We start from the raw sequence: 20544 nt of genomic DNA on the forward strand, positions 1-20544 counted from the left end.
TCCAATGTTCTTAATACCCGGATGGGCAATTGGTTAGGTTCTTAATACGCTTTTGCTTCTCTCTTTTTTTTTTCTTCCCGAGACCTATTAACCTTTTTGAATGGGGATCTGCTGCGCTTTTTATCTTGCATTTCTAATTTTATATTCCGTCTGTGACTGTTGCATTACATTACATTTACATTGAAGTTTTCGAGTTGGGATCTTCTGCGTTTTTTTTACAGCAGTTGCGTACTTTCCATTCATTTTGTGAATGGGGGGCACCTCTCACTGAATGAAGTGCACAAAGTGCAGAAGATCCGGGTTCGAAGTTTCCTTTGCAATTTGTTTCTTTGTCCCCCAAATTTATTTCAGGTGGAGGGGCGGCCACCTGCAATTACAATTTACAAACGTGAAATTACTAACGAATTCCTGTTCCATGTGATGCAACCACAATGCAGTGGCATGCACATGCGGGAGCGAGACACTTGACCAAATGCAATCAAATATAATAATTAACAGGTCAAAGTGAACAAATTTCCATTTGACAGAAAATGAAATGTTACATGATCGGCGCAAGCATATCTCCAAATATCCTGAAGATTGTCAAACTATTTGTCAATGTCAGATGGTACGGAGAATACAAGTCTGAAGATTATGCCAACCACGATTCCAATGAGCCCCACGCAAGCAGCAAATGCTAGGGAGAAGCCGGGATCACTTCTGCGGTTCATACGTCTCCTCATCAAATCCTAAACAAGGCAGAAAGGGAAGAGCATAGTCATTTTGTGGTACATCACGTCACATCTGTTTTTTTAACCATCATATATTCATCATATAGAAAAAAAATAAGTGCAGCTAATAAGAATTATTGTTATTAGTGATGATATTGATTAAAAATATAGAGAAAATACAGAAATTTGCAATGAAAAAAAAAAGGACTTAGACGGATATTAGGTTTTTAGAAATTAGATGAAAGTATCTCGAAAATAAATGGTGTTTTATGGTTCAACTGGCTTGGTCACCATGTTATTGACTCAATCAACATTTTATATTGACAAAGGATTCAAGGGGTAAACAGATCTAGATTCCTAGCAGGGTAACGGGTTGACTGACCCAACCGCCAGATCAATGAGGGGTTGAAATCATTGCTCTGTATGAAATAGTTCACTTCCACAGTTGACAGTTCCACTACAATGAAACTTCATCCTAGGCTGCAGCAGGCCAATCAAAATCAACCATGTTGCTAATGTTTCCAGACATGGTTATAAGTGATCCGCCAAATACCAATCAAAATTGATGTTTGATTAGCCAGATGCAGCATCACTTAGCACTGAACTCTCTAGGCAAGTACATCTACATATATAATGTTATGTTCCGAACAGTGAGAAAAGTAATCTAGTCCTACAAAAGGGAGTCAAGCTTGTGAGTCTGTTGAATCATCATATTCTAAACATTGATGAAACCCATTGCAATCTAGCCTGGCTAGGGTGCTTATACTATTTCCAGATGATTGAAGATTAAATTTGACAAATTATACACATCAGAGCCTTCAGCTTCAATCTATGCAATCTTGTACTTCATCAAACTCTTGACACAAAAAGAACAAAAGAATATATAATGCATAAATAGTAAAATACCAATTCCCTTTGCAACTGCTGAGTTTGTTGAATAGCCAAGTCTCTCTCCTCCTTCAGGCGCTGCACTGTGCGAATCTACATGTAGAAAAGAATTAAACAATACCACATGAATAACCTAGATCACCTTAATGAGCTTGCAGTGAATGCATAAAGCATCTGCTTCATATATGCATAATAGTAAAGAAGCTTCAGATATAACTAAATATTATAAGCTGTTTCTGCTGCCTAGACATTGAAATACACAGATAAGACAAAAAAAAAAAAAGACAACTTGGCAATATAATTATAAATTTTGCAGGCAGACATGATAACAAGAAAATTTGTTTACATACATCCATCATATTGAAGAAAATTAACTGTATGAGAGTAAAATCTCAATGTTCAGTAGCGTTCAGGCAGAAGTGATTTCTTTGAACAGATGACAACTGGTGACATTTATTGCATCTACTTCATTGCGGAACTTAAAAGTGTGCTTCTCCTTAACTGAAGATGGGATAGATGGGATGTTGGGTTCTATTTGGAAAGTTTAATAGCACCTTCTTGTTTCCCATTGGGCAGCAGATAATAGAATGGAAGACAAGGTACAAAGTGTAATAACAGGGGGAAGGTTGTTCGAATTGAAGCATTCTCATTTGGTAGTACTATCATTTGATGAATAAGGACTAAGATCTCGTCTTGAGATAGGCCCACATGATTGGTCATGTCCCTTCCATAAATTTAGCTTTTCACTTTGTCAATGTTAGAGAGAGAGAGAGAGAGAGAGAGAGAGAGAGAGAGAGAGAGAAATGAAAGAAAAAATAAGTTGAACTCAGACTTCACAACAAATGGTATAAGATAATGGAGAGTTGATCCAATTTAAGCATTCCCATCAGGTAGTACTATCACTTAATCAATATGAATAAAGATCTGTTTTGAGATGCAAATAAGCCCACTCGAAAATTGATAAAAGTGGGTGCTAACTTGGCCATGCCCCTTCCATAAATTTCACTTTGTCCATGTTGCCCAAGCTGTTGTATCTTGAAAAGATTCTTCTTGAGGCATGGTGTTAGAGGAATTTTTTTAGTATAATTTCTCACATAACATAATTCACCCAATTAGACTAATAACTGGCTTTTTTTTTGTTATTTGGGTAAGCCCCATTCGGGAAATGACATAGATATTCCCTTAATTACATCTCTGCTAGGGGTAGAGAAAACCTTTTGATTCTGATTTAGAAGTACCAATGAATAAAGACTAAACTAAGTATGAATTTTTTACAGAATTTTCCTTTGAAAAATTTGGTATATATTCCCTCTTTATTTGAGAGAAAACCAACATATAAAGAAACAAATATTGTATGCATAACAAGTAAATAGGTATCATAAAAAGCATGTTTCATCAATAAGGCTACAAATGGCCTTTAAATTGTGGTTGTGTGCATTATCATGCTGTGAGGAATCATAATCAGCCAAGTTTCATGAATAAGGCTGTAGATGGTTTTTCCCCTCACACATAGGTTAGTAGGTTGTAAGGAACCATATAATCAGCCAAGTTTCATGAACAAGGCTGTAGATGGTTGTCTCCTTACATGTATTTCAATATGAAATAAGGAAGAAAAGAAAAATAAAAGGAAGAAAGAAAGGAGTGAGAGGAATTGATAGAATATGGGCTTCCATCTCATGTGAGAAGCACAAGGAGTATCATATTGAAGAGGTGTAGGAAGAACACAAGATTCCCTACCTTCTTCTTCTTTTTTCTTTTATGCTCTCCACACCAATATTCTTCTCTTTTCTCTTCCCACTTGTTTCTTAATGCTAGAAATCCTGCAAATCAATTAGTAATAGCCAAAAAAAGGCATTAGCCAACAAAAAAGGCATTAGCCCCCTTCTCCTTGTAGGAGGGGGGTTTATATAGAGGAGGGAGGTGGTTAAGTAATTCCCCACTCCTCTCTTTTTAGTGCCAAGTGTCACCCCACTTAAAATGGGTCAAGGAGGGAAAAGAAAACTCTTCCTTCCTAAGGTGACAAGTGTCCCCCCACTTCAAGTGGTTAAAGGAGGGAAAATAAATCTCTCCCTTAGGGTGACATGTGTCCCCCCATTTCAAGTGGTTAGATGAGGGAAATAATTCTCTCTCCCTTAGGGTGTCATGTATTCCCCCACTTCAAGTGGTTAAAGGAGGGAAAATAACTCTCTCCCTTAGGGTGACATGTGTCCCCCCACTTCAAGTGGTTAGATGAGGGAAAATAAATCCTTCTCCCTAGGGTGACATGTGTGAAAACAGAAACAAGTGTTTGAAGATTTCTGTTCTAATTTCATTAAGAAGATCTGTACAAATATATACAACTTCTAAGAATCAATCTAGGAGCTATTCTAGGAAACTAACCCACTAATTTAGCCTAAAGAAAAAAAGGAAACTAAATCATAGCCTAAAAAAGGAAAATAATCACAACCTAAATAAGAAAATAAATAACTAAAAAAACAGGAAAGATTCTGACTCGGATTCCACAAGGAATAATCCTCGTCATCCCTTTCCAACACTCCCCCTCAAGCTGGTGAATGTATATCAATCATTCCCAGTTTGGATACATTTGTCTCAAACCCAACCCTAAGTAGTGGTTTAGTGAGGATGTCTGCTCTTGTGATCCAGATGGCACATAGGATAGACAAATTTTTCCACTTTCGATCTCTGATTTGATGAAATTTCTATCAATGCGAACATGCTTCATTCGATCATGTTGAATAGGGTTGTGTACAATTGCTATTGCTGACTTTTTGTCACTATACCGTTTCATTGGACTATCAAGTGGAACATTTAAGTCTGACAGTAGTTGTTCAAGCCATATTAACTCACAAATCCCTTGTGCAATTGCCCTGTATTCTGCTTCTGCACTACTTCTGGACACAATAGTTTGCTTCTTACTTCGCCATGTAACAACATTCCCCCAAACCTTTGTACAATATCCTGTAGTAGACTGTCCTCAACCGAACCAGCCCAATCAGCATCTACAAATCCCTCAACTAACCAATTATCACTTTTCTTGAACAATATACCCTTGCCAGGAGTTCCTTTCAAATATCTAAGGATCTGATCAATAGCACACTGATGTCTCTCGGTTGGAGCATGCATAAACTGACTAACTATGCTAACACTATAGGCAATATCGGGCCTAGTAAGTGATAGATAGATTAGTTTTCCCACAAGACGTTGATATCTCTCTTTGTTAGCTGGAGGATCATTCTCAGAGATCTTATGCTTCCAATTCTTCTCCAGTGGAGTGCTAGCTGGACGACAACCAAGCTTCCCGGTTTCCTTCAACAGATCTAGGATGTATTTTCTTTGAGAAATGAAAATACCAGTTTTGGTTCTAGCAATTTCCATCCCAAGGAAATACTGAAGTTTTCCAAGATCCTTAACTTTGAACTCAGATTGTAGTATGCCCTTGAGATTCTTAATCTCATCATTGTCATCACCCGTGATTACCATATCATCAACATACACAATCAAGATTGATTTTTTTCCATCCCTTGACTGTTTTTGAATAAGGTGTGATCTGCTTGTTCTTGTGTGTATCCAAATCTTTTCATAACTGTGCTGAATCGAGTGAACCATGCCCTAGGAGATTGTTTTAACCCATACAGAGACTTCTTCAATTTACACATTGATCCTGTTTTTTCTTTGTCTTCGAAGCCAGGAGGTAGCTTCATGTAGACTTCTTCATTAAGAGTTCCATTCAGGAAAGCATTTGAAACATCCATTTGGTGCAATTCCCAATCAAAGTTGGTTGCCATAGACAAGAGAACTCGCGTAGAGTTCAATTTTGCAACTGGTGCAAAAGTTTCTTCTTAGTCAAGCCCGTATGTTTGCATATACCCTTGAGCAACCAAACGCGCCTTGTATCTCTCTATTTTCCCTTCCAAGCCAGCTTTCACCGTAAAAATCCACTTACAACCCACTAAATTTTCCCTTTAGGCATGTTTACAACTTCCCATGTATTATTGTCATTTAGGCTCTTCCAAAACAGCAGCCTTCCATTTTGAATCTCTCAAGGCATCATATATATTTGCAGGAATTGTTACATTATCAAGTTGAGATACAAATGCCCTATGAGTGTTAGATAAACGGTAATATGACAAATGACTTGAAATCGGATGTTGAGTACAAGATCTTACCCCCTTTCTTATAGCAATGGGAACATCCAGATCATTAATTGTAACAATACCTCTTTGTGAATCTTGTGATGAATCCGCCATAGGTTCCGATGATTGGTTTTGCTGAGTAACACGGGGCCTCCTTGAGTAAACAATTAGTTCACTTTGTTGTTGGACTGATTCTCCCCCTTGACCGAGACCTGTGGTTGTATCTGGTAGGGGTAATGGTGGAGACTTAGAGGATGGTAAAGTGGACATTGATGGAGGTTGGGGCAAAGACACAAGAAGAGATATCGAAGGATCCTAATGATTATCTTCAATTAAGTTCTCCCCCTGAAGAGAATCATGGGAATAGAAGGATTGATCTTCCAGGAATGTAACATCATAGGATACATAGATTTTTTTTTTTGTGATAGGATTGTAACATTTATATCCTTTTTTAGTGGGAGAGTATCCTATGAAGATACATTTGATGGCCTTTGGATCAAGTTTTCCCCGAGTAGGACTGGTATTATGAACAAACACAGAACACCCGAATATTTTTGGTGGGAGAGAGTTGAGTAAACGAATGAGGGAATTCTTTTTGGAGACAACTGACTGGTGTACGGAATTTGAGGGGTTTTGATGGAAGTCTATTGATTAAATAGGCAGCAGTTAATATACATTCTCCCCAAAAATGATGTGGAACAGCACTAGCAAACATGAGTGATCGAGCTACCTCCAACAAATGGCGATTTTTTCGTTCTGCAACTCCATTTTGTTGTGGGGTAGATATACATGAGCTTTGATGAAATATACCATTCTGAATGAGGTAATCTCCAAGAATCTGTGCAAAGTACTCTCCTCCATTATTTGTGCGGAGTATGTGAATGTTGCATTGGAACACATTCTTTATCATTTTATGGAATTGTTGAAACACATTCCCGGCATCAGATTTGTTCTTCAAGAGATAGACCTAGCAAGCACGAGTATGGTCATCTATGAAGGTGATGAACCATCTCTTGCCTGTTAAATCCACAACCCGTGATGCTCCCCAAATATCACTGTGAACAAGATGGAACGGTTTGGAAGGTTTGTAATTGTGAATAGGATAATTTTTTCTGGACTATTTCGCAAGAATACATGACTCACAATGGAAAGAAGAAGGATCTTTATTGAGAAATAAGTTTGGATACAAATGTTTCAAATATTGAAAACAAGGATGTCCTAAGCGTTTGTGCCATAGAATTACATCTGAATTCAACGAACTAGACACAAAAAGAGAGAGATGTGGTTTTGGCCTTGGAGAAGAATTAGTGAGATAGTAGAGACCATGTCGTTCTTCAGCATTGCCAATCATCTTCCCCGAAGACGGATCCTGAAAAATACAACGATCACAAAGAAATGTTACTTTACAATTTTGATCCTTAGTTAACTTACTAACAAAAAGGAGATTATATCTTAAACTCAGAACATGTAGAACAAATTTCAAATAAAGTCCTTGGTAAAAAAACATCTCCAACTCCAACCACAATTATTGTATTCCCATTTGCCACTGAGACTTTTATTTCACCATCACATTTTTTATAATTCAAAAAAGTTGTATGATGTCCTGTCATATGATTTGATGCACCGGTGTCAACAATCTAGTCATTGGGATCATCTTTTCATGACAATAGAGATGATGATATTACCTTGTTGTGCAATTGCTGCTGTAGGTGTAGAACCTGATGTCTCAGAAATCTGTTGCTGGTGAAGAAGAGACCTTAAAATCTCCATTTGTTCTGGTGTGAAAGCTGCTGTGTTAGGTTTCTTTGTCTCAGCAGATTCGACTACATGAGCTGAAGGGTTGCCTTTCCTCTGATTCCGTGGTTTCCAATCTGGAGGTTTTCCATGAATGTCCCAGCAAGTCTCCTTTGTGTGATACGGCTTTTTGCAGTGTTCACACCACTGGTGGTTTTCTTTTTTCTTCTAAGGTTGAGACCGAGTAGATGCAAGTGCAAATCCTTGAGATTGTTCCTCTAGGATTCCGTGTGAGGATGGGTTCAGCATGACTTTCCTCTTGCTTTCTTATCATCGAACCTCAGAGAACACCTCACGAAGTGAAGGAAGGGGTTTGATTCCAAGAATACGACCTCGTACTTCATCCAGGTCTTTATTAAGTCCTTGAAGAAAATCAAATACTTGATATTTCTCAAGGACTTGATTGTACAGTACTCCATCATCACTACACTTCCATGGAATTGTATAAAACAAATCGATTTTTTGCCATAGATCAATCAGCCTGTTGTAGTACTTTGTTACTGACATTGATCCCTGCCTTATGTTCTGCAGGAAAGAATGAATTTCAAAACACTGAGACGTGTTTCCAAGATCTGAGTACATCTCTTGAACAACCTTCCATATTTCGTGAGCATTCTTGTAAAACAGATACATGCGTCCTATTTGCGGCTCCATGGAATTGATTAACCACGCCATGACAACGGAATTTTCAGCTTCCCATGTCTTGTAACTCGCATCACTACTCGCTGGAGGAGGGATTTCACCAGTAAGGTAACCCACTTTTCCTTTTCCTCGAATCACTAACAAAACGGATTGAAACCATTCACAAAAATTGGACCCATTTAATTTGTGTTGGGTAATCTACAGAGAATGGATTATGTTAGAGGTGGTGAAGGAGGTTCCATGGGATCTCGATGCATTCATGGTTGAATCTATTGCTGTCGAGTCCACTGTTGATGAAGAATTGCTCGTTCCAGACATCGTCGTACATGAAAACAGAAACAAATGTTTGAAGATTTCTGTTTTAATTTCATTGAGAAGATCTGTACAAATATATACAACTTCTAAGAATCAATCTAGGAGCTATTCTAGGAAACTAACCCACTAATTTAGCCTAAAGAAAAAAAAAAAGGAAACTAAATCACAGCCTAAAAATGGAAAATAATCACAACCTAAATAAGAAAATAAATAACTAAAAAAAAGGAAAGATTCTGACTCGGATTCCACAAGGAATAATCCTCGTCATCCCTTTCCAACAATGTGTCCCCCCACTTCAAGTGGTTAAAGGAGGGAAAATAAATCCTTCTCCCTAGGGTGACGTGTCCCCCCACTTAAAATGGTTAGAGGGAAAACAATCCTCTTGTTAGAATAGGACAAGTGGCATCCCCTCATAAATAAGTGCGACACCTCACAACTAATTAATGAAAATGGATTTAGGGCCTGCTGTTCCACTAAATGGGCTCTACTGCAGGCCCATTAAATGCTTATTGTATTACAAATAAGCCCAGATAACTTGGGGCCTGCTATTCACTAAACTAGGCTGTAGGCCCCTTTCTTTATTAAGAAAGCCCTTTTTTCTTCTTTATTATTGTATTTTTTTAAGCTGTGACTGGGAGTATCTTAATAACTTGCTCCCAATCCAACAAATTTAAGGACATAACACGTGGTCAAGTTAGAAGAACATCTCTTTTTTTTTTATCAATAATTAGAAGAACATCTCTTGATAAACTGGACTTTATTGGAAAGATGTATTGGGGATTATATATTAAATCATAAATTAGAAATGCTGAAATGGATAAAAAAGAGCCCATCATTAGCTCAGTTTCATCCATGAAAGATTGCAAAAGAAAAAGGATAAATCAAAGGGCCTTGACATAAGGATCAACTATATGCATAAGTCAACATTTTGAAACAGTTGGCATAATTTATTTTCATAGATAGATAGCAAAATTCACAGTCAACTAATACTTTCAATAAATGAAAAAAAATAATCTCAAATATCACTATTTTCAAATCACATGAATGCAGGCACAAGGTAAATGGGCATCACAGTTTACTGGAAATTTGGAAAGATCATCTGTATGTAAAAGAGAAAAAGAAGAATTAAAAGCAAGGAAACAATATTCTTCAGTTTATTCAGTTTTCTGAGGTTACGAAGTCAGATTTTGCTTAAATTGTATCCATATGGAACTCAAGAAAGTGAGAAACTCATTCCAGTTAATTTGGTCATCAACCATTTCTCATTAGAAAGGATACCCTTTTTTATAAATGGTAAATTTCATCAAAAGAGAGGGAGAGCTTGCCTCAACAATAAAAGCAGAATACATGAAATCTCTTTAAATTTTGAACAATTGCAGGTAAACAAAGAAATGAAGAGATATCAGAAATAACAGAAAGTGCTACTTACATCATCAATACTTGAGTTTCTGAGTATCTGCAGTTAATAAAAGTCACAAAGTTATGCCATAGAAAAATTTAGCCAAAGAATGAGAACATAATTAAGGGATCACAAACTAGAAAGTGATAAATAATTGACCAGAAATCTATTAAATGGGCAACATGGAAAAGGAAAAAAAGTCAGAGAACCTCACATGGTTGTTGCTGTGGCTCTGCTTGGAGCTCACTGTGAGTGATGACTCATCTTCAGAGTTCCCATGACCCGCAGGAGAGGTATATACTACCCTAAGCTTGAATTCCTCTATTGTCTTTTCACCTTCTTTATTGAACTGGGCATAATAATAATCATCATAACTTCTAGTTTTGAAGAATCAAACTTAAAAGTAAAGATTTCATCCATCTATTCAAGAGAATTGTTGTCCAAGTAAGCAATCTTACAGCATCTTGAGGGATCTCATCAACATCAGTATTTGGAGGCACTATTGTACTCTGTAGGAGAAATTTGTCCTTGCATTGCATATCCGGAGGATATTCTTGTTGTGCTTGCAAGGTGACTAGAGGTGCCAATGAAAAAGAAGGTTAGTATGAAATTGATATTATGAGAAGAAATATTACGGAACAATATTGGATAAGTAGAGAATAGAAAGATTGTGACAAATAGAGAGTAGTACCTGTTATGACACATGAATCCCAAGGTTGAACAACACCAGTATTTGGTCGCACAAAGTACTTCTTGGGTGAAGTGGTTTTAACCTAAACAACACAAAAGGGAAGAAAAGAGACAGAAAAGAAATCAATTCTACATTATTGTGCTCTCCAAATAATTTAGTAGTTTGCTTTATAAATGTGCATAATCTTGCTGAAGAAGTACCTTGAAGGCAACATGGTGCTCAGTGTTGTTCGCTACCTTGAGATCACAATAGCTTTGTTTTTCCAGCTCAACTTCTCATGTGAATGTCACAAGTTATCAGTCTAGAAACCCTCCCTAGAAAAAGTCTAAATAGAACTAAAGAACAAAAAAAGAACAGGCTCAGAGTGGGATGCTTCATCTGAAACCACCCTAAGACATTGTTCTCCCAGATTGGAAAAGATCTGCCTATTGCCAACATGTTTTCACCAACTACTTTACACAACACTTACCCCTATACGATGCAAATAGGCCCTAATATTCAGTCCAGGACAAGCATGTAATGTAAGCACACCCTTTGAAATTATATACATCTTTATCTTAGTTATCCTTTCTGTTATTGCCACAAGACACACATCACACAGCCAGATGGAACCATGCAGTGTAGGATGCACCATGCAGATTCCACATGGATGGTGGATTGCCTACTTATTACCTAAGTGATCCCCTAGAATTATTAAAAACATAGGCATAATTTTGTAGCATCACTTACATGATATGGCATTAAGACATAAAAAAGAAAATTTGACCATCAAATAAATAACTGAGCATCATGTTTATATCTAGGTGATTGGAGATATGATCATTACCTAATCAGCCACAGAAGAACATCCTGTAATTGTAATTGTAATCTTTTACAGTTGCATCATATCTGTCGTCATGCAAATCACCTCTAAGGCGAACACATATTTAGTACACTAAGGTTTATGTTCTTTCTTCAGTATAAGTGATGTGACATAACATACTAAGTAAATACAATGCAATCCCTAACAGAACACAACGTTTGACATTGCTAATATTGCAAAAGATGCATGTTTGTCAATCCACCCCCCCCCCCAAGAGAAGAGATAAAGATAAGAAAAGAAGGGAAAAGAAAAATAAGAATATACACCTACATCTCCTCCCATTTCATGCAACCATATGAAATCAAGAAACCAACTAATTCATTCAGTTCCAAAAAAAAAAAAAACACAATAACGGTTCCTATGACAAGGGAACAAAAAAAAAATGATATTAGAGTCTCGAATGGATGATGCCATGCAGATGCAGCACGAAGTTTTGATTGACATTTTTTCTCATGTTTTTCTATGTACATACAATAAATTATTAAAGCTTATGTTGTTATGCTCTTGAGATTTGTTAGTTAATCAAATATATACCCTGTCGTAACAATTGAAAAGAAAACGTTGGATACTACTTCCCACCAGTACGTCTAGTTCTATAGAATTTTGGCAAAAATACCTTGACGTCCCTGTTAATGGAATCCAACCCGTCTAGCTTACAAATACTCATTATGACCGATAAGTGCTTGACAACACAGAACCACGTACATATCAAGTTTCCAATCTACTGTCTTTGATCAATAAGCATTCTACCTACTGTTGTCCATGAATTGTGTCGTGATCCATATAAATGTTGCAAAAACAAGAAACAGAAACAACAATAACAATGGAGACAAATATTGCTTACATTGGAACCTGAGCTCTTCAGGATGAACAGAGATCAACTGGCTACTACCACCCATGATTGCCACCGGACGGATCTCGAATCTTAATCAAATTTCAAAACAACCAATAAAATCTGTCATAGGAGAATACCGAAATCTTAAACCGCTAATTTCAGCCGGAGGTCAAGATAGAGAATAAAATGGTCAGAGACGAAAACATCAAACAAAAAACGAGAGAGAGAGAGAGAGAGAGAGAGAGACAGAAACATAATGCAAATTCAGGGTAGAAGCAAAAGAAAAAGATGCCGTTAACAAGCGCTCGAAGTGACGGCGATAATGACGGATTGCCCGGTCCAAATCAAGTTCAACGGCTTCGCCACGAAAATCGGCTTCGGTGTCTATTCCATCAGAGAGAGTTGGCGAGAACCTGAGGATCGAAAGAGTCTAGGGTTTCTTTAACAAAAAAAGCTTAGAAGAGGCAAACTAGAGGGAAAGAAGGGGATGAAAACGTGGTTATCGTGCGCACCCTGATTGTTCATTCATTGTTTGCTGGCTTGAAGCACGAAATGATGAGAGACAGAAACGAGGCATCTTCAATAGGAGAGAGTTTGAACTTAGAAGAGAATTGGAACTGGACACGTGTCGACCAGCAAAGCTTTTGACACCCGATTCTATAGGGACTGGTATTAAGTGCCAGCCTGGAGGAGGGACCCATCCACGTCTGCCTCGAAAATGCAGGTTGTCTCGAGTTCACATCGTCTGCATCAACGTTGCAGAAATTTTTTCTGCAACTCTCCCTTATTTAGGGTTCGACCATGATAAAAAATGTATATATCTGAAAAACTTTTGACCATTAAAGTAGAATCATAAATGTGATAGTCAATGGTGTTATTTATCCTATTTGATGGGTGGATTTTGATTGGTTAAAACTCTTTTCATATCATATCATTTCTACATTAACGACGGGAATCTGTATTCTAAAAAATTTAAAGTTATTTTTATTCTGCTTGCGGACTTGCCTCCCCGCTTCTCTCAGAGTAGTTAGTTCTCTGTCCCTTTCCCCTTCGTTCTTCTGCTTCAACCCGATATTTCGTTCTCTTTTTTCCGTTCTCTCTCTCTCTCCTTCTTTATTCTTTTCTCCTTGCTTCTCTCTCCCTCCAGCAAAGCCCTTCTTCATTCTCCGTCAAATGTGATCGCCACCGCCCTCCCTCGACTAACATACATGAATTGAAAAAAGTCAGGAAAATCTGTTGATGGGGGTGATGTTTCTAATTTGATATGTATATTTTTGTACAGAAGAGGAATGATGAATTCAGGGAACTCTACAAAGTTGTTGGAGAATTGGACCCTTAATGGGAAAAAGTTTAATTGACTCCTCAAGTAATGAATAAATCGGCGACAATTAAACAGAGGGTCTTTGTACCTAACTACAGGTTATGCAAAAGATACTGAAGATGATGCTTCTACTTTTTTTGGCCGATTTAGAATTTCTTCAGTGAAACCAGAAGATACGGAGGAGGGGGAGAGATAGTGAAGAAAGACGAACACAAAAGGATAGTTAATGTGAATGTTGTACAATTTAAGACAGAACATTGAGTCATCATCGGTGATGGTATCATTTTGGTTTTTGGGTGGTGACAATGGTGGTTGAAGGGGAACGAAGGAGGGGGAAGAGAGAGAAGCAGGGGAGAGAATAATAAAGAAGGGAAGATAGAAAAATAAAAAAGGGAGAGTGAGAAATGTTGCTGGTCCTTAGACTGCCGCCGGTTACAGTAGCAATAGTTTGGACAACGAGTATTTGGGTTGAAAGAGAACGGAGGAGGGGGAGAGAGAGTGAAGTGGGGGGAGAAGGCAGGACTAAAAGAATTTTAAATTTTTTTTTGGGAATCCAGACCCCGTAGTCTTAGCTTTATTAAGTTGTGATTAAATAAGGGAGACTGATGTGGCCTTTTCTCATTACGTTGCAAAAAATTTTGGGAGAAGTACAAATCAGCCCAGCTCAGAATTTACTATGCTAAATTCAGAGCAGGATGTGGTTTACAAGGGACAGGGTTAGTTGTAAGGGGGTTGGAATTCAGAATTCTGCATTTCCGTACTTTTCCCAAAAATGGGAACATCTCCCAAGTGCCTTATTTCTTTTTTTTTTTTTCTTTCCGTTGCCTAAAAGACCTTATCTTATGGTAAATTATACATTAGAGAATATATGTACTTTGGGGCAGGGAATATATGTACTTTCGGATAGTGGCCATTATTGAAACAAAAATTCCCTTTCTAAATTCTATCAATTAACTTTGAAAAAGATTCTCATGTAATTAATTTTTTTTAATCCTAAATTACTCTATTATCCCATGGTTTTCTAAAACAAGTGGTGGGATTTATTTTAGTGGATTTTTCAATTTCTGTGGTTATTGGCTTAGTTGATATTAATTGCATGTTGCTTTTTTTTTTTTTTTTTGCATTTTCAAGTTTTCATAAAAATTTCTTAATGTTTTTGTTGCAATTTCTATTTTATAAACGTTTTAGTGGGTATTTTAGTAAATTAATTTCTTCTGTCATTCAACTTAACCCAATAGAGAGAGAGGTCTTTGTTTCAAATAATAGTTTAGGTGCGATTATTGTCACTACTATGCATCCTAAAGGGAAGGTAGTAATATATAATTTACCCATATGTGAGGATAAGGATGGGGAAATTTTTATTCTCATGGGTAGGGATAGGATAGGGATGGGGAGAGCAGGAGCATTCCCCGCCTCCTGAGGATCTCCGCATGTATGTATGTATATTACTATTTTAAAAAATATGGTTGAATATATTTGTATCTTTTTTAATAGGACTATAAATTTTTATTTTTATTTTTTTTAAATAAAATAAAAAACAAAAACAAAAACAAAATGGTTGACATTATAAGAACATCACGGGAATAGGGATTTCTAGGGGATGGGGATCCCTGTAGAGATGAGGAAGGGGATAACCTTGTCCCTGCTAGTAGGGATGGGGAGTGCCTCTTCTTCCCCATCCTACCCCGCCCCATTGCCATTTCTATACAGAATTATGTCTAACAAATCATCAAAAAAATCATTTTTTTTTTGAAGGCATCAAAAAGTTTCTTTCACCCTTATGATTCATGTTACTTTCAAAATAGTGAAATCTCTATTGAAAAAAAAAAGTGGCACATAAACTTTTTAATTCCATGAAAAATATTTTCCAAATGTCTTCTTAATCTTTTTTATGGAGTTTCTTTCTATTTATGGTCTTATACTTGAAAGAGATTTAAAAAATAAAACAAACTTTATTTTATTTACTCAATTTGGATGGACTGGACAGACCAACAAGACATATTGAATTGGACCAATCCAAACTTAATGGTCAAAAGTATTTATTGGATTTGACTGGACTTGGTCCATCCATAATGAATTTATATTGGATTGATCCAATATCTGGTCCATTGATAGAAGATAAGAATATACATGTCGATGGACCAGGTTTGAGTTAGAACTAATTTCAATTAAAAACAAATTTGAACAGATTGGATGGTCCAAACATTGAATTGGACTGGTTCAAAATAGTCCATTTGTAATGGACTCGTTGGATCGGATTGGACCAAATTTAGTCAAATTGACACTCCTATTCACACCTTGGTTAGCATGGCTTCAACATCCCATCAAAAAATAATAGTAAGAAAGGATATGGATTCTTTTTAAATATTATTTTTGCTTGCTAAAAATATCATAAAGAGAAAAAATTGAGTTAAAACAAAGGGTTCTACTATGATACTAGAAAGATATGTTATCAAAATCGATAGGTATCATAAAAGTAATAACCAATTAAATAATATCTAGGACAAATTTCTTAAACTACCCTTATGGTTTAGTTAAATGACTAACTCTACCCTTACTATTTACATATTGTCTTTAAAGTGCTCTTAAGTTTTTGTAACACTCCATTCACATGTGATATCACATGATTGATATATCTTTGAAAATTCCTAAAATACCCTTGTGTCAAAAGTAAGAAAAACCAACTTCTAAATCCACTTCATTTTGTCTTCATCTCCATCTTGGTCTATGTCTTTGTCTCTATAAGAAAGCATAGATTCCGGAGAAGGTGGTCATCATCATGTATAAACGGTAAACCCACTTGATGCTGCGCAATCTAGCTGCTCCTAGCTGGAGGTGATTCGGCTTCCAGTAGACGGCGGACGTGGAGAATCTGCACAGAAAGAATCAGAGAACCCGGGGGTACTTACCCGGCAAGGTCGCTCCGATGCTTAAGTTAGTATGTGCGAGCTGAGAGTAATTAAAGAGGAAGAGACGACTAGGACTTATATGCCCATGCCGAGGAGGCGACTAAGACTTATATGCCCATGCGAAGAGGTGATTGGGACTTATATGCCCATGCTGAAGAGGCGACTGGGAGTAGTTTTCCCAAGTCGAAGAGGCAACTGGGAGTAGTTCGCCCAAGCCGAAGAGGCGACTAGGACTTATATGATGCTGAGGTCTTTTTTCGACTCGACACTTTTAGTCCTTAGACTTCTGGGAGTGACTCACAGTCCGCTCTCCAGTTAGACGATCACATGTTGTATCGCCTTAGATTGTTGATGTTCCACGCTCAAGGTACCTATCTTCCTTCTAAGTTTTCGAGCTCGTATGTACCTTCCCCCGAGTACCCGCTTTACTCGGTAGGGACCTTTCTAGTTCAGTCTGAGCTTACCAACACCGGGCTCAAGCACCATAACTTTCCAAAGGACCAGGTTTCCGACACGGAAGTGCCGCTTCTTGACCCGGGCATTATAGTACCGAGCCAATCTATGCTGGTAGGCTGTGGTCCCGATATATGCGAGGTCACGTACTTCTTCTACCAGGTCAAGGTTGGTATGAAGCTCGTCATCGTTTGCCTCTTCGTCGTATGCCTCCAGGCGTAATGTAGACACATCAATCTTGACTGGAATTATCGCTTCCGTGCTATAGGTGAGGTTGAAGGAGGTTTCACCTATGGCGGTTTTCATAGTAGTTCGGTAGGCCCATAATACACTGGGCAGCTCGTCTACCCACAGTCCTTTAGCTCGGGCTAAGTGGGATTTTAGTCCATGGAGTATCGCTCTGTTCGTGACTTCCTGCCTGCCCGTTTGTTTGAAGGTGCGTCGTAGAAGTGAAATTTTGTTGTATCCACATCTCGGCACACCAGTTCTGGAACTTAATATCTTCGAACTGCTTACCGTTGTCAGAGATAAGCACCCGAGGTAGCCCGAAGTGGCATACTATACTCCTCCAAAAGAAGTTTTATACACTTTGTGCTGTAATTGTCGCTGGGGGTTCCGCCTCCACCCACTTTCTGAAGTAATCCACCACTACCACCAACAATCTCCTTTGTCCTGTCACTGGCTGGAATGGTCCAAGGATGTCGATTCCCCTTTGTGTGAAAGGGCCATGGGATAGTGAGGTACTTCAGGTCGGCAGCAGGTTGGTGGTGGATGTTGGTGTGCCTTTGGCATTTATTGCACTTCTTGACAAGCTCGAGTGTGTCTGCCTTCATCATGGGCCAGTAGTACCCCTGTCATAGCATTTTCTGGGTGAGGGCTCTACCCCCAGGTGTCCGCCACACAGGCCTTCATGAGTGTCGTGGAGAACGAGTTCGGCCTCTGAGGGTCACAAGCAATGCAAGTAGGGGAGCGTGTAGGATCTTCGGTACAACCGTCCATCTATCATGACGTATTTGGCTGCCTGTCGCTCTACCCTTCTGGCCACATTACAACTAGCAGGGAGGGTCCCGTGAAACAGGTAGCTCACGAGTGGGTCAATCCAGTTCGACTCTGCTTGTACAAAAGGAGCGACCTCTTCTACCCCATTAAGAATGTTGGGCTGAGGCAAGTTCTCTATGTACACGGTCCTCATGGCGCTGTTGCTCATGCTGGCTAACTGGGACAAGGCATCAGCCTCAGTATTCTCGGACCTTGGAATCTTCCTGATGAAATAGGATTGGAAGTCGCATAGAACTTTCCTGACCTTGGCTAGATAAGAAACCATGGTGGGGTCGTGAGCTTAGTATTTGCCAGTGACCTGGTTGACCACGAGCTGGGAGTCGTTGCAGATGATGACATGCTTCGCTTGTATTTCGTTTGCTAGAGTGAGCCCGACTATCAGTCCTTCATACTCCGCTCCGTTATTAGATGCTTCGAACTCGAACCAAAGTGCATACTCCAGCTTCACCTCGCTTGGCCTGTACATAATGATGTTGACTCTGCTTCCTTGCTGATTAGATGAGCCATCTACATGGAGGATCTAGGGCTCCTCGTCCCAGGTTAGCCTTGCTCTAATCGGGACTGGTGCCGCACTGGTTGAAGCTTCCTCTTTGTGCTCAAGCTCAATTAATTCAGGGACTGCGGTGCTGAAGGTGCATTCTGCAACGAAGTCGGCTAAGGCTTGGGCCTTAATCGCCATCTGGGGCTCGTACCAGATGTCGTACTCATTGAGTTCGATGGCCCACTTCGTCAGTCTGCCAGAGAACTCGGGCTTGAGTAAGATTTGCCTTAGAGGTTTATTGGTGAGGACGATGGTGGTGTGGGCTTGGAAGTACGGTTGAAGCTTCCGAGTTGCGATGACCAGTGCATACGCCAACTTCTCGATCTCTGGGTACCTTGTTTCTGCGCCCTACAAAACTTTATTGACATAGTAGATGGGTCGTTGAACCCGATCTACTTCCTTTATCAATACCGAGTTGACCACCTCATCACTCGCGGAGAGGTACAACTTCAAAACATCTCCCTCCTCGGGTCGAGTTAGAACCGGGATACTAGTTAGGTATTTTTTGAACTCGTCGAAGGTGAGCTGGCACTCTTCGGTCAATTCAAAATCCTTACCTTTTTTAATTGCCTTGAAAAAAGGTAGGCAGCGATCTGCCGACTTGGACATGAAGCAGCTCAAAACGAATATACAATCGTTTCGCCTTTGAACCTCCTTCAATTTATGAGGTGGCCTCATATATTGGATGGCCTTTATTTTTTCAGGGTTGGTTTTGATGCCACATTGGTTAACTATGTAACCCAGGAATTTACCCGAGGTGACACCGAAAGACACATTTAGGGTTTAACTTAATGTTATATTTGCGCAAAATTTTAAAAACACAGTGCAAATCTTTTATTAAACAATTTGAAAATTGGGTTTTGACGACCATGTCGTCTACATAACATTCGACCTTGTTGCCGATCAATGGCTCAAAAATTTTGTTTACAAGTCTTTGGAAGGTTGCCCCGGCATTTTTCAGTCCAAAGGGCATGACCTTGTAACAGTACAGGCCTAGTTCGGTTATGAAAGCCGTTTTTTCCTCGTCGGTAAGGTCCATCTTGATCTGATTATATTCTGAGTATGCATCAAAGAAACTCAGCAACTCGTGCCCTGAGGTCACGTCCATTAGACGGTCGATCTTAGGGAGTGGGAAACAGTCCTTTGGCCAAGCGCGATTTAGGTATGTATAATCGACACACATGCGCCATTTACCGTTGGCCTTTTTTACCAAAACGGGGTTAGCTACCTAGCTCGGGTAATGGACCTCCCTAATGAAATCAGTTGCGAGGAGCTTCCCGACCTCCTCGTCGACTATCCTCTAGTGCTCCGGGGCTAGGTTGCGTTTCTTCTGTCTAACGGGCCTGACTACAAGATCAGTATTTAACTTGTGAGTTTTTATTTTCGCATCTATACCGGGCATCTCTACTGCAGACCATGCGAATATATCTAAATTTTTAATTAAAAAGCTTACCAACTGAGAACGAAGAGGTTCCTCGACCGATGCATCGATTTTGAGAGTACTAGCTGGATCTTCTGTCGAAACAAGTACATGGACTGTCTCTTCTATTGGTGTAGCTCGCTCCTTGGTGTAGCTCGCTCCTTGGTGTACTCCATAGGTCACTCTAGCTCAAGGTCATCTGCTACCTTGGCTTTCCCTTTGAGGGTAGCGACGTAGCATTTGCGAGACTCGATCTGGTCGTCTCGCGCTACCCCTACTCCGAAGTCCGTGGGGAATTTCATAGCCAAATAATAGGTGGACACCACTGCACGAAGTGCATGGGTGATGGGCCAACCTATAATGGCGTTGTATAGGGAGGGAGTCACGACCACTAGGAAAGTATGCCCGAATCTTGCGATACTAGGCCACGTGCTGACCTCCACAGGTATTGAAATTCGCTCCAGGGGCCTGACTTCTTCTCCACTAAAGCCTACCAGAGGAGTATTCATGGGCTTGATGTCTCTTTCTTAGAGCTAGAGCTTGTCGAACGCGTCCTTGAACAGGATGTCTTC

General features: G+C 39.1%; 1 protein-coding gene across 7 annotated transcripts; it reads right to left on the reverse strand.

The window, feature by feature from the left end:
- Positions 1 to 464: 464 nt before the first annotated feature.
- LOC148880560 (vesicle-associated protein 2-1-like) lies at positions 465 to 13029 on the reverse strand. Of its 7 annotated transcripts, none has more exons than XM_088962504.1 (10): positions 12782 to 13029; positions 12517 to 12682; positions 12279 to 12358; positions 10773 to 10843; positions 10573 to 10654; positions 10340 to 10455; positions 10096 to 10230; positions 9912 to 9938; positions 1617 to 1691; positions 465 to 728 (listed from the first exon to the last, which is right to left on the reverse strand). In XM_088962504.1, exons 2-10 carry the CDS (start codon positions 12522 to 12524, stop codon positions 588 to 590), a joined length of 735 nt encoding a protein of 244 aa, XP_088818630.1. In that variant the 5' UTR covers positions 12525 to 12682; positions 12782 to 13029; the 3' UTR covers positions 465 to 587. The 7 variants fall into 7 exon arrangements, with proteins under 7 accessions (XP_088818630.1, XP_088818634.1, XP_088818629.1 ...); XM_088962508.1 differs by having other exon boundaries at positions 12562 to 12682; positions 12782 to 12831; XM_088962503.1 differs by lacking the exon at positions 12782 to 13029 and having other exon boundaries at positions 12517 to 12726.
- Between the last annotated feature and the right edge of the window lie 7515 nt (positions 13030 to 20544).

Source organism: Nelumbo lutea, chromosome 1, assembly GCF_056320005.1.
Source record: "Nelumbo lutea isolate HS-2025 chromosome 1, American lotus-T2T, whole genome shotgun sequence".
Taxonomy (NCBI): domain Eukaryota; kingdom Viridiplantae; phylum Streptophyta; class Magnoliopsida; order Proteales; family Nelumbonaceae; genus Nelumbo; species Nelumbo lutea.